The sequence below is a fragment of the Taeniopygia guttata genome, chromosome 1 (assembly GCF_048771995.1).
Source record: "Taeniopygia guttata chromosome 1, bTaeGut7.mat, whole genome shotgun sequence".
Taxonomy (NCBI): Eukaryota; Metazoa; Chordata; class Aves; order Passeriformes; family Estrildidae; genus Taeniopygia; species Taeniopygia guttata.
The window spans coordinates 111,377,659-111,392,339 of record NC_133024.1 but is presented as its reverse complement, the minus strand read 5'-3'; the positions used below and the strand labels follow the sequence as shown (position 1 = coordinate 111,392,339).

At 44.9% G+C, this 14,681-nt stretch overlaps 1 protein-coding gene across 4 annotated transcripts in view; it reads right to left on the bottom strand.

Annotated features, from left to right (window-relative positions):
• The window catches only part of TMPRSS2 (transmembrane serine protease 2), a 25,174-nt gene extending 10,493 nt beyond the window's left edge, over window positions 1–14,681 (bottom strand). For 2 of the 4 annotated variants that reach the window (XR_012058270.1, XM_030283809.4), the window contains exons 1-8: window positions 13,573–13,771; window positions 7,007–7,163; window positions 5,669–5,739; window positions 4,561–4,756; window positions 3,588–3,671; window positions 2,296–2,415; window positions 882–1,011; window positions 369–479 (exon numbers count right to left, since the gene is read on the bottom strand). Coding sequence is in view for 3 of the 4 variants with exons in the window: in XM_030283809.4 (XP_030139669.4) it covers window positions 369–479; window positions 882–1,011; window positions 2,296–2,415; window positions 3,588–3,671; window positions 4,561–4,756; window positions 5,669–5,683 (656 nt within the window). In the remaining variant the exon portion in view is untranslated. Of the gene's footprint in view, window positions 1–368; window positions 480–881; window positions 1,012–2,295; window positions 2,416–3,587; window positions 3,672–4,560; window positions 4,757–5,668; window positions 5,740–6,211; window positions 6,322–7,006; window positions 7,164–13,572; window positions 13,772–14,660 lie in introns of those variants that run through there. The other 2 variants (XM_072935653.1, XM_072935662.1) reach the window with 2 other exon arrangements.

The following is a 14,681-nucleotide window of genomic DNA, read 5'->3' as shown; positions in this document are numbered from 1 at the left end:
GGCTGTGCCAGCTGCTGTGAATGTGTTGCAGCTTGTAGCTCTTGTCACCATACACAAACTCCTGCAGATGGTCAGAGAGCCTTACAAAATTACTTTTGACATGGCAACCTTCTAGACAGCACAAGGGATGGGACATTTTTTCTTTTAGAAGAAGACAGGGAGGATGGAAAAAAAATTTAAAAACAGCTGTGTTTTTAAAAAGAGGGAAGAACAGTTGCTGCAATCAGATTAAAAGCAAAGTCTCTGCCCCTCCAACAATCTCCACTCAATGATGTGCTTGCATTGTGCTGCAGGAAGAAGCTGCACCTCTTCCAGCATCTGGAGAGAGCCTGGCTGAAAGGAGAGAGGCTTTTATTAAACAAAGATACCTGGTGTACAGCTTTTTGTACAAGTCTATATTCCCAGCACTTGTGTTCAACTTCATGTAGCTCTTAAAGCTGACTTCAGGTGCCACCCCACGACTGTAGAAATACGTATCCCTGCAAAACAAAAAGTCCACTATGAAACCCAGCACTGGTTTCAGTTTTCAAACAAGTGATAACAATGGGCTGTGCCAAGCCAGAGCTTCTGACATGACAGCACTAGGAATCTTTATTTTTGTTTATTATATTTATTTTTATTTTGTGAACATGGAACCCTGGTGGTGCAGCCCAGCCAGAGTCTCAGATTTTTCAAACATCCGTCAAGTTCCACTTCCCACCAGTCACTGGGTTAAAATAACATTTTTATCTGATACGCATGCACCTCGTGTAATAGGGCAAGATGAAGAGGTGCCTTTGCCAGTACATTTTCCCAGCAAAGTCTCAAGCACATTAAAAATGGCAAGAGGGAAATTTTAACCTTTCTTTGTCTGAGCAAAGGCTGACAGGGGTTGCACTTACACGCTGTAGCCCATGTCTTTGCATGCAATCTTCCCATAATCATCATTCCAGTCATCTTGGCAAACAGGATACCAGGATTTGCTGACAGGTGAATAAACTTCCAGAATAAAATTTGGTCCAAAAAGTCTAACTGCCAAAAAAGGAAGAAAGGGGAAAAGGAAAAAAAAAAAAGGAAACTAAGAACACCACATGCCATTATTACTGCTTTCTCTGCTTGGAAGTAGTTACCCATAATATCCACTTCATGTATGAACTGATGTTAATTTAACGCTCCCTTCTACTAAAATTCTGAGTAAATAGAGAGTAGACAAAAATATGGAAATGACTTAGTTCTTTTCATGTAAGGCAATTTAGAAGAACTAACCAGTTTTAAAATACAAATGTACAAGATAGGGTTCATCCCTTCATTTCAGCTTTTAGACTCAAAATTCTCTTTTATATTCTACCGCTGAAAAAGATTGCAACAATGAAAATTTCCTGATCTTTTCTCTACGCAACCATATCTTTCTTAATATATCACATACCGTGTATAAATAAAATATGATCTATGGAAAATACTTTACATTGTCTCTTAACACACCAAATTTCTTCAGAGAAGTGCTTTGTAAAGCAAGAATGTAACCAGGTGCAATTAGCTCTGACATTCCATGTCCCATTATGTATCTGCTTGCACAAGAATTTAATAAAAAATAGTTCAAGCAAAAGAACAGATTGAAACAGGCTTCTCCAAGATGCCATTATTCAACTAAAAGGAGTGGAACAGCTGCCAGCAAATGCCAACCCTGCATGAGAATGTGCTGAATAAAAGTTTACAGAGGGAATTTAAAGCACAGCTGGAGTTTTCCAGCGTGGCAGTGGCATGACACAAGATGCCAAACCTCTGGAATAGACAAATCCATGTCCTTCTACCTTCAGCTCTGCACTAAAGCTTCCTTTGGCATCTTTTCAAAGCAATGATTAGGCCAGCTTTTCGTACACAAATGAGTTAGGAAGTACTTGAAGAACTAAGAGGAGAACAAGGAATACAAAATACATGGAAAAAGACAAGCCTGACTGGAGACCACCAGGTTTGTTATCACCTGAAGCTTACTGAGAAGTCACGACTGACTGTTCCATCCAGAGACAATGCTAGATCCAGTTCTGCACAAACCCCACTCAAATTAACAGGTGATATTTAAAAAACTGACTCAAAGTCAAGGCAGCTCAAACCCCTGAGCATTTTATTTCAGCTTTTCAATCGGGCTGGAAGCAAACTGAATATCTATACATAACACACATCGTAAACCATTTTAATGACAGACCTCAGGTTAAAACACTCTTGTTGCAGCTTAGGCAAGCTCTGGACAAGGCAACCTGCTCCTAGGCTCCTGCAGTGATGCAGTTTTCCCCCCAGCCCTTGGCTGCTGTCACTCACCACAGCGGGTCTCGTCCTCCCCGTTGGGGCAGTCGCTGATTCCGTCACACCACTGGGAGGGGGGCATGCACACCCCTGAGGATCCACACTCAATCAGGGAGCTGAGACAGTGGTTCTCTACTGCAGGGAGACAGAAGCACAGCCGCCAGGCTGCACATCAGCCCAGCTCTCCAAGAGTTTCCCACTTGGATGGAGCCAAACGTTGGAAGTGGCTCTGAAATGTGGAGGTGGGAGGGACCCAGCCTGCCACAGCAGAGATGGATTGCTCTGTCCTTTGCACAGATCAAGTCTCTGATGCAGCTGATTGGGTTTTGGCCACTTGCCTCCCCTGAATAATCAGGCACCATTAAGTTGTCAGGAAGGAGTCAGCTTTGCACTGGCAAAGCGTTTGCAGGTAGAAAAGGACAAAGAGAGCGAGCGCCTCAATTGTGTACTTTTGCTCTTATTTAAAACAAGATTACACTCACCCTGCTTAAACCAAAATGAGTCAGAAAAATGCCTCTAAGAACACAAAGTGTCATCCTAATAGTTCTAAGTGAACTCCCTTAAAGTCATAGATTAGTTTGGAAGGGGTCTTTAAACATCATTTTAGTCCAACCCCAATGCAACGAGCAGGGACATCTTCCACTAGATTTCTCCTCCTCTTCTCCTGAGCAGAATGGAAAGGAGAAGCTCATAAAAATGCCAGATTTTTAATTTCCTGCTTTTTTAGCAAAGCAGCTCTCATGGAAAGGGAAATTGAGACAGCACAAGGCAAACTTCACCTAAGTTGAACAGAATTGGTCCAGCCCTGTTTCAGAGCTCAGTCACCCCAGCTGGGGATGACTTCTAAAGCAAACATCCATGGTACAACTCAGAGTGCTGAGACAGGCTGGGCTCCTGCAATATTTACACAAAAGCCCCGCAGAAACAAATAAATGGATATAAATGACTTCTGCTCCAAGAGAGATGTCATTTTAGCAAAACAAAACACATCTTGACCGTTTACACTCCTGCAGTTAAGGTTTGCACACTTATTGCAATCCCCTCCCTTCACCTGAAATTAAGTGAAGCTCGAATTTGGAAAGCAACAGCAGCATTAAAAAGAAAGGAAAAAAAACCAAAAAACCTCAACCCACAAACAAAACTGAGCTATTAAGAAACAACATTAGTTCATCTCATAGGAGAAAAGGAAGAATGACTTTTCTAGCCTTAATTCAGAGTAAAGCATGAAATGAGAGTGGATATATCTAACTTGAAAAATATAATACATCTTTTCTTTAAAAAAATAAAAGAAAAAAAATATAACTTACCAAAATACCAGATGAAGAAAGCAGCAATTGCACAACAAATGACTATTAATATAGATAATATTATTATTATGGTTTTCCTTACACCTGAAATGAAAGCAAGGAGGAAAAGAGAAATTAGGTTCACAAGTAATTTCTACCCACCAGCACTATTTATTTGACATTAAAATCAGTCATTTTTGGCCAGACTTTTCTCCATTCCACCATCCTTCCTCCCGAAGCCCCCAGCTTCACCAGCACCCCAACCAGCTGTCATTTCTTCACCCACTTGGAAGGGTGGATCCCTTTCTGTGGGAATCCAGAGCTTCCCTCTGGCTGCCCTGGAGGGTCTGGGACCCTGGCAGGGGTCAGGAACCCCCCTGTACAGAGCCCCCAGAGACACTGTCTGTGATCTCTGTCCATGGAAAAGAGTTTTCACTCTTACAGGATGAATTACAAGCTCTGAGTGTTTGATATAAGTAATAATTAAGTGTGGCACAGGTGCAAAAGTAAAATTTTAGGATTCTAGATTAGGGGTTCAAAGGGGACAAGATGGAGGAAATTGGGTGTGTCTTGTCCTTTTCCTCCTTCTTCATGCCCTCCATGTTTCACTGTGGTGTTGGCATTTTTCTGTTGGTTCAGGCTGGGGACACATTGTTCAACGTAGGTGACAGATATTGGCACGTTATTGTAAATCCAGCACAGGTAGTTTCTGGTATTTAATGTTTGTAACATCCCACTGAGGGCAGAGCCCCACACGCTGCCCTGCAGGACAGAGCTGCGGCAGGGCAGCAGAACATGTTAGAGATAAACAGAATAAACAACCTTGAAACCAGCACAGACCAATTATGGCTTCTTCTTTGGCAGTGGGGCAGAAAGACAGAGACTTTTTACAATCTCGGAATCATCAATACCTCAAATTCCGACACCTTTCCTTTGTTATCTTATTTTGACAGATCTCGGGACCAAAAACAGGAGAAATCCCCCCAAAACTTACTGGCTGCACAGCTTCTCCTGGGCGGGGGTGCTGCTGGCCTGCTGGACTGGTGGGTGGCAACCCTGGGGACGTAGGTTGGCACGGAGGGAGGGCTGGTGAAGAGCTGGGGGTAAGGATTAGCACCTGCTGCCAGCCTGGCAGCGTAGAGCGGCTCCGGCTGGAAGCCCCGGTTCTCGTAGTATGGCGGTGGGGGACCCTGAGGGGTGGCGTGGGGAGGGAGGGAACAGGAGAGAGCGAGAAACAAGGCTGCCATCAGCACCAAATCTCACAGTCCTGCTCTGCAAAATACACCAGAACGCTCACTGGGGACTCCAGTGTACACAGACAGAGAGATTCGCAGAACACGCCTAAAACCTCTTGTTTTATGTTGTCCTGATTTTTAAAAGTGTTTACTTTTATAGTTCTTTTGAAAGTTTTAAAGTTCTCATAAAACTTCTTTAGCCTTCTGATAATGTTTACATATCTGAGAGTCAGAGTTCCCACACAATTTCATGTATAAATAGAATAGTTTACATATTTCTCTGTGGGTGGAGAGAAATGATTGATTGATCTTTGGACCAGTGTGGTTGGAGAGGTGGTAATTCCATCCTCCAATCCACGGTCATCTTTGGAATTCCATAAATGCCAGATGTTTGAATAAAACCAGGTCTTTTTCTCTTTTGAACTTACCAAACTTCTGTGTACTCATTTTGTGTCCAATAGTGATAGTTTTAAATGATAAACATAACACAGAGTGGGGCTGGGAATCCTCTGACAGGATCAGTTTCCTGATCCATAGCAGCCCAGCCCAAGAAGAACTAGTTAGAAGCCATTCTAACCTATCCCACCAAAACAAGCTTAAATAAATCAAATGCACGTGCTCAAAAACACAAACCTCCCCTAAAAGTATCTGAGCACTTGAAATGTTGGTTAATTCAAGACTCTCACACCTGCCTCACAGCATCTTCTCCCCTTCTTGCCAAAAAGGAAACACAGCAAATAATCCATGTTTTAAAAGACTTGTTAATCAGGACATCACTCAATGGGGCTGTTACATGTAAAGAAATAAAACTGTATTAAAAGAAAAAAAAAATCAGAGAGGAATATTGTGAATATTTTGTTTACTTACTAGAGTAGAGGTCATTTTTCCTTTGTCAACAGTACAGAAACAATTCAAGTGTAAGGGTGTAAAGCGTGAACCTATACAAACAAATGAAAAAGAAAACAATCACTACTGGAGGCTTTGGCCGGCTTTCTTGTCAGTTTTCCCTTTGGAAAAAGACCAGATTTTCAGAGGGGGGAAAGAAAACAAATTTAAAAACAAAACAAAACAAAACAAAAACAAACAAAAAACCCACAAAAACTCAAACAAACAAACCAAAAAAAAAAACCCAAAAAAACCAAAAAAAAACCAAAAAAAACAAATCCAGACCAAGTGGAAGTATTTGAGGAGAGGCTACAAATTAAGGTGCAGCATGAAATCAGATCTCAGCAGCCTCTCAATCCAAGGCTGAGGATAATACAGTGGTGACTATTCATTAGCACGAGGGCAGCACAAACTGAGAAGGTCAAGTCAGTGCTCACTCTCGCTGGCAGAACCAGAGTCAAAGAATATCCTGGCAGAGACCCACACGGTGTCAGTGCCATGCTCAGGCCCTCTCTCAACACTTACTCAAGTGTCTCTCCGAGGTTTATGCCACAGAAATCAGCAAAGCATCAGGAAATTCAAATTCAAGCAATTCATGATACTTGCAGCCCCCACAGGCCAGGTTTTTTTCACTCTTATGTGTTCTAAAGAGTTGTTTTCTTGGCTCTGTGTTGTAGTCACTGAACCAAAAACTGGGAGAGAAGCACGGCAGGGGAAGTGTGCCACAGCAGTATTGAAAGTTTTGCAGACAGGGTAAAAGAGAGGTTCTGCACTGAATGTTTCAAGCATCCAGCAGTTTATTTTAAAGTTAAACGTTAACGTTGAGCAAAACCGCTGATTGCCACAGACACAAGAAACACCAAAATGTTTGCTGGAGCAGATCTAAAATAGGCAGTTATACAGCTTCACAAGCAATCATTCTAATAAATGCTGCTGTCTACTGAGTCCTCTCATGTTGCACTATAAGAAAAAAAAGTCAGAAAGTCCCTCAGAGTCCTGCAATGAGAAATACCTTTCTCTACCTTGCAGAGCAAAACCCTGCACATTGCAGCTGTGTAACGATACAACATAATTCAGTATGTTGTATAGTAATAGGTTATTTTTTAGAACCTCTATCAAGGCATCATCTCACCCAAAACTGAACTGCAAATGTCACTGAAGCAGATTTCAAGAGCTGCTCAGCCCCTCAAGCGTGCCAATTCTTTGTGACACTTCAGGAAGGCTGATGCTGGTATTTGCTGATCATTGCTAGCAAACATGTAAATAATGCACCACTGAATTTATTTGTGTGGCAGAGAGGTGAATCTTACTCATACTTACTGAAAGTCCATCAGACTGGTGACTAAGGCTCCAGGATTTCTGCTTTGCTTTATGTCCCATCCATCCCTGCCCAGCTCGTCACAGCAGTTGGGAAGTGCAGCTCTGCCCAGTCTTAGGGACAAATAAATCAGAGGAAAATATTTCTTTTCCTTGTTCTCTGAAAAGGAGAAGGAATAAAAGGGTTAGGACAGAAAGGTCTCTCTTCTCAAGAGAGAAGTGGTGATTCTGAGGTAAGCCAACAGGTACTATGACCAAAAAAAAATCCCAAATACTTTTTTTATCATTTGAAAGGCTTTGCAAATTAATAGGGAAGAGTGTCCTCACCCTTTTTGGGGAGTTTCTGGGAGTGGAGTGCTTTTAGTTTGGTTTTGGGTTTTTTTTTGTTTTGTTTTTTTTTTTTTTTTTTTTAGGTCTTGTTCTTGTTAATCTATTTTCTATCCAGCTTCTGATTAATAGGTTTTCTTGTTATAAAATAACAGGAACTCATAGACAAATACAGACTTCCATGATATTACATACACACATTTTCCCAGTGTTTTAAAACTGCAGAAAACCAAAATCACTGAACTCCTGTTAGCTTTGCAAATGTTGCAGGCAAAAAAAAAAAAAATCAATCTGTAGCATCCAATAATGACATAATCTAGTTTTCCTATGCACACATCACTCCTACACTTCAAAATGCTTTACAAACACATCAAGGGAACTGTGACAACTTCTCAGATAAGGAAGCTGGGTCATGGAGAAGCAAAGTGACCAGTCAAACACTCCCCTGCCCAACAACTAGAGCTAGAAGGGACTGGTCTGTTTATCTCACTCCAATACTTTGGCCTCTAACTCACCTCACACATCGGATAAATGTAAACAGGCCATTTAAAAGTGTCATAAACCCACTCTGATGGTGCAGAAGAGTTCAGTGGGATGTACAACTGTCCTTCCCTGTCCCTGCCCTCATTCCTCCTGATGCCTGCTGAGCTATTATAACACTTTACTGGGTGCACCTAAAAAACAATTTCAGGAGTCCTTTAAAGGGAGCTAGAGGTCCCAGGCAAGGGAACTGGGATGGAGTTCCCCACCAGAGCAGGCTTCAAGGTATCACAGGGTACACCAGAGGGTTGGCTTGATATCCCCTTCCAGCTCTGGAAAAAGTGAACCCAAATAATGAAAGGGACCCATCAGTCCTGTGCAGTCAAGCCCCTAAATTTCAATAACTCCAGTATGGATAAAAAACTCCAGCATTTAGACCTCCAGCAACACAGAAGGTCCAACACTGAGTGTGTTTTTCTATCATAACTCATAGTACAGGAAAAAAAGTCACTGTTTCTAATGACAGGAGAGACAAAGAGTAAAAAGCCACCACTGACAGAGTTCACTGATGAATAAAGCAAAATGTGTTGTCTCACAGATTGTAGCTGCTATTTGAAGTATCTGAGCTTCTTAAATATGCCTTAGGAGTGTTAATGTTATGTTGTCTTAACCATGGGTCATTTAGTTTAAGAAATGCATCACTATTTCCTGTAAATTTGTCAAAAAATGAAACCAAAACAAGGAACACAGCCAAACAACAATATAAAAAATAAAAATATTAGATTAATTCAAAACAAATTCAATCCAATAGCTTTTTGCATTTTTTATGTTTTTCTACAGATTTCTGCAAATCAGGTCTTTAAGTAAAAGTTGCATCACAGCTGGTCTATCCTTCATTTGACAACATCCTACTTAATGAAAAATGGACTTTCCAGACTGTCAGCCCTCCGGAGGCTTCTCCTCCTCCCCACCACAGTGACAGTCCCTCTCTGCCCTGGAGAGCTGTGCTGCTCAGCTGCAAATGGTCCTCACCACCACGTGCTCCTAAATCCCTCACTGAATTTTGGTGAATCTTGAGCAAAAATTAGACCCTGATTTTGCCTCATTACAGCAGCATAAGCTCATGGCCCCCTCACACCACCCGTGTCCTTTGCTAGCCAGAAGCCAACATCCCAAAAAGGCAACAGACAGAATGAAAGGCAAAGAAACCCTGAAGGTCTAAGCAGGATTTTGTCATTACACCAGACCTGCTGCCTTTTACCCTGGCCCTCCATGCAAGAAATAACAGGACTTCCTCAGCACACACCAATTCATACTTGTTTATTGGCTTCCAAAGCTTTTACACAGAGATCCCTATAGGCTGTTTCCATGCTCAAGTCAATAGGATGGAATAACTACCTCCAGATATCCTAATTCAACCCTGTGAATTCAACTGGGCAAAGAAACCAGAGTTATACTGGCAACAGCTTGCTTCCTGCATTTACATATTGCTCCAATACAGGTTTCGTGCTATTTCCTTATACAGAAACAACATCAGCTGTTTGCTAAGCCCTGTGATGGTTATCACCAATTGAAAAAGAAACTCCAGGAAAAAAAAAAAAATCTAGTTCTTCACAGTTAGACCTACATAAAAGCAACCACATGTAAACAGAAATGTAAGAGGACAGAACAGTCAAAATCCAAATGAAAGTCAAGTTCACCTTCTAAAAGGAAGGTGAATATGATAAAAACATCCAAATATTCTACATGAACCTAACACACTCATCCAAAAAATTATCTGTACCAAGCAAACCAACAGAACTCACTGAGATAGCAAAATAGCAAAGGAGTAATTTCAGTGCAAAGCTCATCCTTAAAGAAGGCAAGCCAACACATGATGGCATTGATGAAACGCCAGAAAGGAAATATTATTTCATTGTTTTCATTTCCAATGGTTTTATGAGCGCCTAAAGTTGCAGCAACATAACCGTAAACACAATATAACCATGATATGATGGTGTGGAGGAAAGGTTAATGGGGAAATAAAAAAGAATTTTTAAAAAAAGAGGGAAAACAAGCAAGGAGATGATTCGAGATTCATTTTCATGAAAATTTCACAGGACAGCTCCTGCCTTGTCATGTGGACAGGAGGAAAGAAACATGGTTAAGATTCCTGTTCAACAATCAGTGCTAAAAATTATCAGGACTTGCAAATGAAGTATAGAAAGGTTAAAAAACATCCAGTTATGAATGAAGAAGGAAAGGAGCTAAATAAGATTTTTCATCCCACTAACAAGATTTCCTTCACACTTCTTCAGGAAGTGGCACTGAGTATTTTTATTGTGATGATTTTAAAAAGCGATTTTAATTTATTCCATTTATCCTCTGGCAGGGATCAAAGATGAATTGACTGAATGTCTCAAAGTCCTGCAGTGTCCTGGCCCTTCAACAAATCTTCTCAACAGAGGTGAGTTCCACTCAGGGTGCCTGTGGAGTAACATCACAAGTTTTTCAGAGTACTTTGTGAGACTATGCAAATATTTACCCGAAAGCTTGCCACAAATAAAACCTTGTCCTTCTCACAGTTCCTAAGAAATAGTTTTGAAGCTATTCTAGATTAGCTCCTAAAATGCCATTATAATGTACAACTACTTATCAAGAGGTGTTAAAAAACAGTGCCTCTTGATAAGCACTATCAGCAGCGGCTCACTGAAGTCCACAGCAATATTCCCCAGGCCAGGAAACCAAGATTAATTCTACTTCCACGTGCCAAAAAAAAGGAGGCATTAAAAATCTCCAAGTCTAGCAGTCATATTTTTAAAAGTTATAGGATGCCATACTCATACTACAAATAATTGTCTCATTATTGTTGTTATTGTCATCTGTCTGAAAACAGACATTGACTTCAAACTCAGCCTTGTCACAAGTACATAATGTGCTTTGTTAGGAACAGTGGGGTGAGGAAGGAGGCTGAAATGCTCTTTTCTTTTTTCTCATTCCACTGAGTGAGTGGTGAGGGGCACAAGACCCTATGAAATCAGCCATTTCTGAATCAGAAAGGACCAAGAGCCCAGAAGAACCAGCGGCCCTGGCATGGGAGGAGATGGACCCATTGTTCAGGCAACAACTGCAAACCACAGCACCCGGATCACAGGAGGAGCTGGAGGATGCAGCAACAGCCAGCTTGGCCTTTGGATTCTCACTCCCCCTACTCTACATCCCAGGTTCTGCCCTTGCCCTTCTTCCAAGGCATTAGCAAACAACTTTCTGTCAGAAGCATGTTTGCTAATCATTTTCATATTTGGTTATTACCTTCTGGCTAAATCCAAGTCTTTGTCTACGTCACTGAAAGTCACTGGTAAGGAAATAAACCTCCCAGGGACACTTGTTCACCATATTTGAGCTGCAAATAATGTGACGTGAATAAGGCAGCGCTAGGTACCCACACTGCAGGAAAATAAAAGCCAGAAATGTTAACAAACCAGACTTATTTAAATACCTGTCCAGGTCAGCGATTTTTAACCTGTGACCTACAGGTCCTGAGGAGCTGCAAACCACTTCTAAGAGGTCTATGGCAGATAAGAGTGAAAAGCAAATCTTGCTGGCAGGAGGTTTGAATTCACTCCACGGGGGGGGGGAGGTTCGTGTTGCCAGAAACAGGTTTCAGGATGCACACACCAAAGCCCAAAGCCGTGCTGCAGGGCACAGGCACCTCTGAGCCATCACCGTGGCACTGGAGCTACTCAACATGGAGCAGCCCTGGACTGCCACAGGAGGAAAAGCCCTTATCTTCAGGACTGGCAACTCCAAGACAAATATTATCCCAGTATAATGTGTTGCTTTGTTTTTCCATCAACATCCAGGAATGTAACTCCAACTTATTTTCAATTTCAGGCTAGGCTACCGTGATAGATTTGCTCTAGGCTGACTGTCCTATGAACCAGATAAATTTCAACAGTTTAAGAATGAAAGGAAGAAAGACAAAAAGGCATATGAAGTCCTACTTTGACATCAACATTTATCTTAGCCCACCTGTCTTTTGGCTTTACATCTACACCTGTAGGTGAAAGCCACAACTTGCCATTTTCCCAGTTCACTGATCTATGCCACACACAATGCCCACCTCTTTTCCCACCTAATATTGCTCTAGATGATGCAAATAATCCAAGTTGCTTCCTTATGCTCTTTCTAAAGCATTTGGAGACATTAGTGTCACTTAACCCAGGACAAACAGGGCCACTCAGGACAAAAGCTCAGTGTGACAATGTTCCCTTAAATTCACAGACACCCACCCAGCCAGGAAGTTGAGGCTGAGTTTCGAGGTCTGGGTAAGCAATGAACACAAAGCCACCTGCGAGGAGGTGTGGACTGGATTCACTTCAGCACGCCAAGTTTTGGCACAGAAGTTTGAGCGGCACGGCTCTTTTAAAAGTTACTTTTCCAAAATCACTTGAGGAGCTGTGCTGACTTCCACCACTGAAATTGGCGCTCTTGCTAAAACCCAATGCATCAGTACGTGCTGAAGAGACCCCAGAGCTAAATGTTGTTCTGGTTTACTCTCTCTGTGACCTTAGGGAAGTTTCCTAATCTTGTACCCTTCATCACCAGGGCAAGAGATGGACAAGCTCCACCTGGAGCAGCCGGAGCCGTCTGCACCTTCCCCGCTGTGCCTCCTGGGACCGAACCCACAGCGCACATCCAGCTCCTTCCTTCATCCCTGCTCCTTTGGTTCCCGGTTATCCCAGCAATCCCCATCCACCTCCTCCTGCTCCTTTGGCTCCTGGCTCTCCCAGCTTTCCCCATCCACCTCCTCCTGCTCCTTTGGCTCCCGGTTATCCCAGCCATCCCCATCCACCTCCTCCTTGCTCCTTTGGCTCCCGGTTATCCCAGCCATCCCCATCCACCTCCTCCTTGCTCCTTTGGCTCCCGGTTATCCCAGCCATCCCCATCCACCTCCTCCTGCTCCTTTGGCTCCCAGCTATCCCCATCCACCTCCTACCTGCTCCTTTGGTTCCCAGTTATCCCCATCCACCTCCTACTTGCTCCTTTGGCTCCCGGCTATCCCAGCCATCCCCATCCACCTCCTCCTGCTCCTTTGGCTCCCAGCTATCCCCATCCACCTCCTACCTGCTCCTTTGGCTCCCGCCTCTCCCAGCCATCCCCATCCACCTCCTCCTGCTCCTTTGGCTCCCGGTTATCCCAGCTATCCCCATTCACCTCCTACCTGCTCCTTTGGCTCTCGGCTATCCCGGTTTCCCCATCCACCTCCTTCCTACTCCCTGCTACCCAATCCACCTCCTCCCTGCTCCTTTGGCTCCCGGTTATCCCAGCTATCCCCATCCACCTCCTCCCTGCTCCTCTGGTTCCCAGCTCTCCCAGCTATCCCCATCTACTTCCTCCCTGCTCCCGGCTATCCCAATCCACCTCCTCCCTGCTCCTTTGCCTCTCGGCTATCCCGGTTTCCCCATCCACCTCCTCCCTGCTCCTTTGGTCCCAGCTCCCGTACACCCGGGCCCGCGGAAAAGCGCGACTCTGCGGCTCCGCATCCCCGACTGGAGACACGGCTGCGGGCAGGGCACAGCGGGGAAAGAAAACTCTGTTTTCCCTCCTCCGCCACCTCCCACCCCGCGGGACGGGGCTGCCCAGAGCCACCGCGTCCCTGCTCATCCCCCGCAAGAGCACAGCCGGAGTTTCTCAGTTCAAAGCCGAATCTAAAGCGCAGCTCGCAGCGATGGCGCTTCCCGGAGCGCAGGGGCCCCGCGGGCGGGGAGAGCAGCGCTTACCTGGGGCTGCGCAGGGCTCGGCAGGGGATGGAGGGCGGCGGAGGGAGCCGGGAGCAGGCGGGGAGGAGTCACGGAGCGGGGCAGAGCCGGGGCCAGGTGCCCGCAGGTGGATGCGCCGCCCGGCCCCTTCCTCCCGCGGCGGGCGGGACCCGGAGCTGCAGCGCACCGGGCCCGGGGCGACACGGGCTTCCCTTCCCTTCCCTTCCCTTCCCTTCCCTTCCCTTCCCTTCCCTTCCCTTCCCTTCCCTTCCCTTCCCTTCCCTTCCCTTCCCTTCCCTTCCCTTCCCTTCCCTTCCCTTCCCTTCCCTTCCCTTCCCTTCCCTTCCCTTCCCTTCCCTTCCCTTCCCTTCCCTTCCCTTCCCTTCCCTTCCCTTCCCTTCCCTTCCCTTCCCTTCCCTTCCCTTCCCTTCCCTTCCCTTCCCTTCCCTTCCCTTCCCTTCCCTTCCCTTCCCTTCCCTTCCCTTCCCTTCCCTTCCCTTCCCTTCCCTTCCCTTCCCTTCCCTTCCCTTCCCTTCCCTTCCCTTCCCTTCCCTTCCCTTCCCTTCCCTTCCCTTCCCTTCCCTTCCCTTCCCTTCCCTTCCCTTCCCTTCCCTATGCCCCCAGCCCTCCTCCCGCGGGTGTTTGCCAAGCCACCGAGCCGGACGGGAGCAAAGGGGGGATGAGGTGGTGGCCGCGCCCCATCCCCATTTTAGACCCCCGAGTTTGGCTTTTGCTGCTCCAGCCCAGCCTGCTGTGGCTGTGCCCTGATTTTTGAGCTCGCCCATGGGTCTCCCCTGTTGGTCTCCGTTTCAGGGTGTTGCAGGCAAATAAGGACTCACAACACTTCCCTGAACAGGGCAGGTCAGGACCTGATAAAGATTGCTCGTAAAGCACCAGCCGGGGCAAATGACTTCCGTTTGCTTTGGATTTTTTTTTAAATTAAATAACGGGGCGCCCTGCAAAATTACTGCCATCCCAATGGTCGCGTTGCTTACAACGCTCTGGTGACTTGTGGTGCCACCTGTGAGGCAGACCTACAGTGAGGGAGGGTTTTTTTCTGCCAAAGCTGAGCTCCACAGCAAAAAAGAAAAAAAAAAAATTCCACTCACATCCCAAAACTTCAGAGTAGT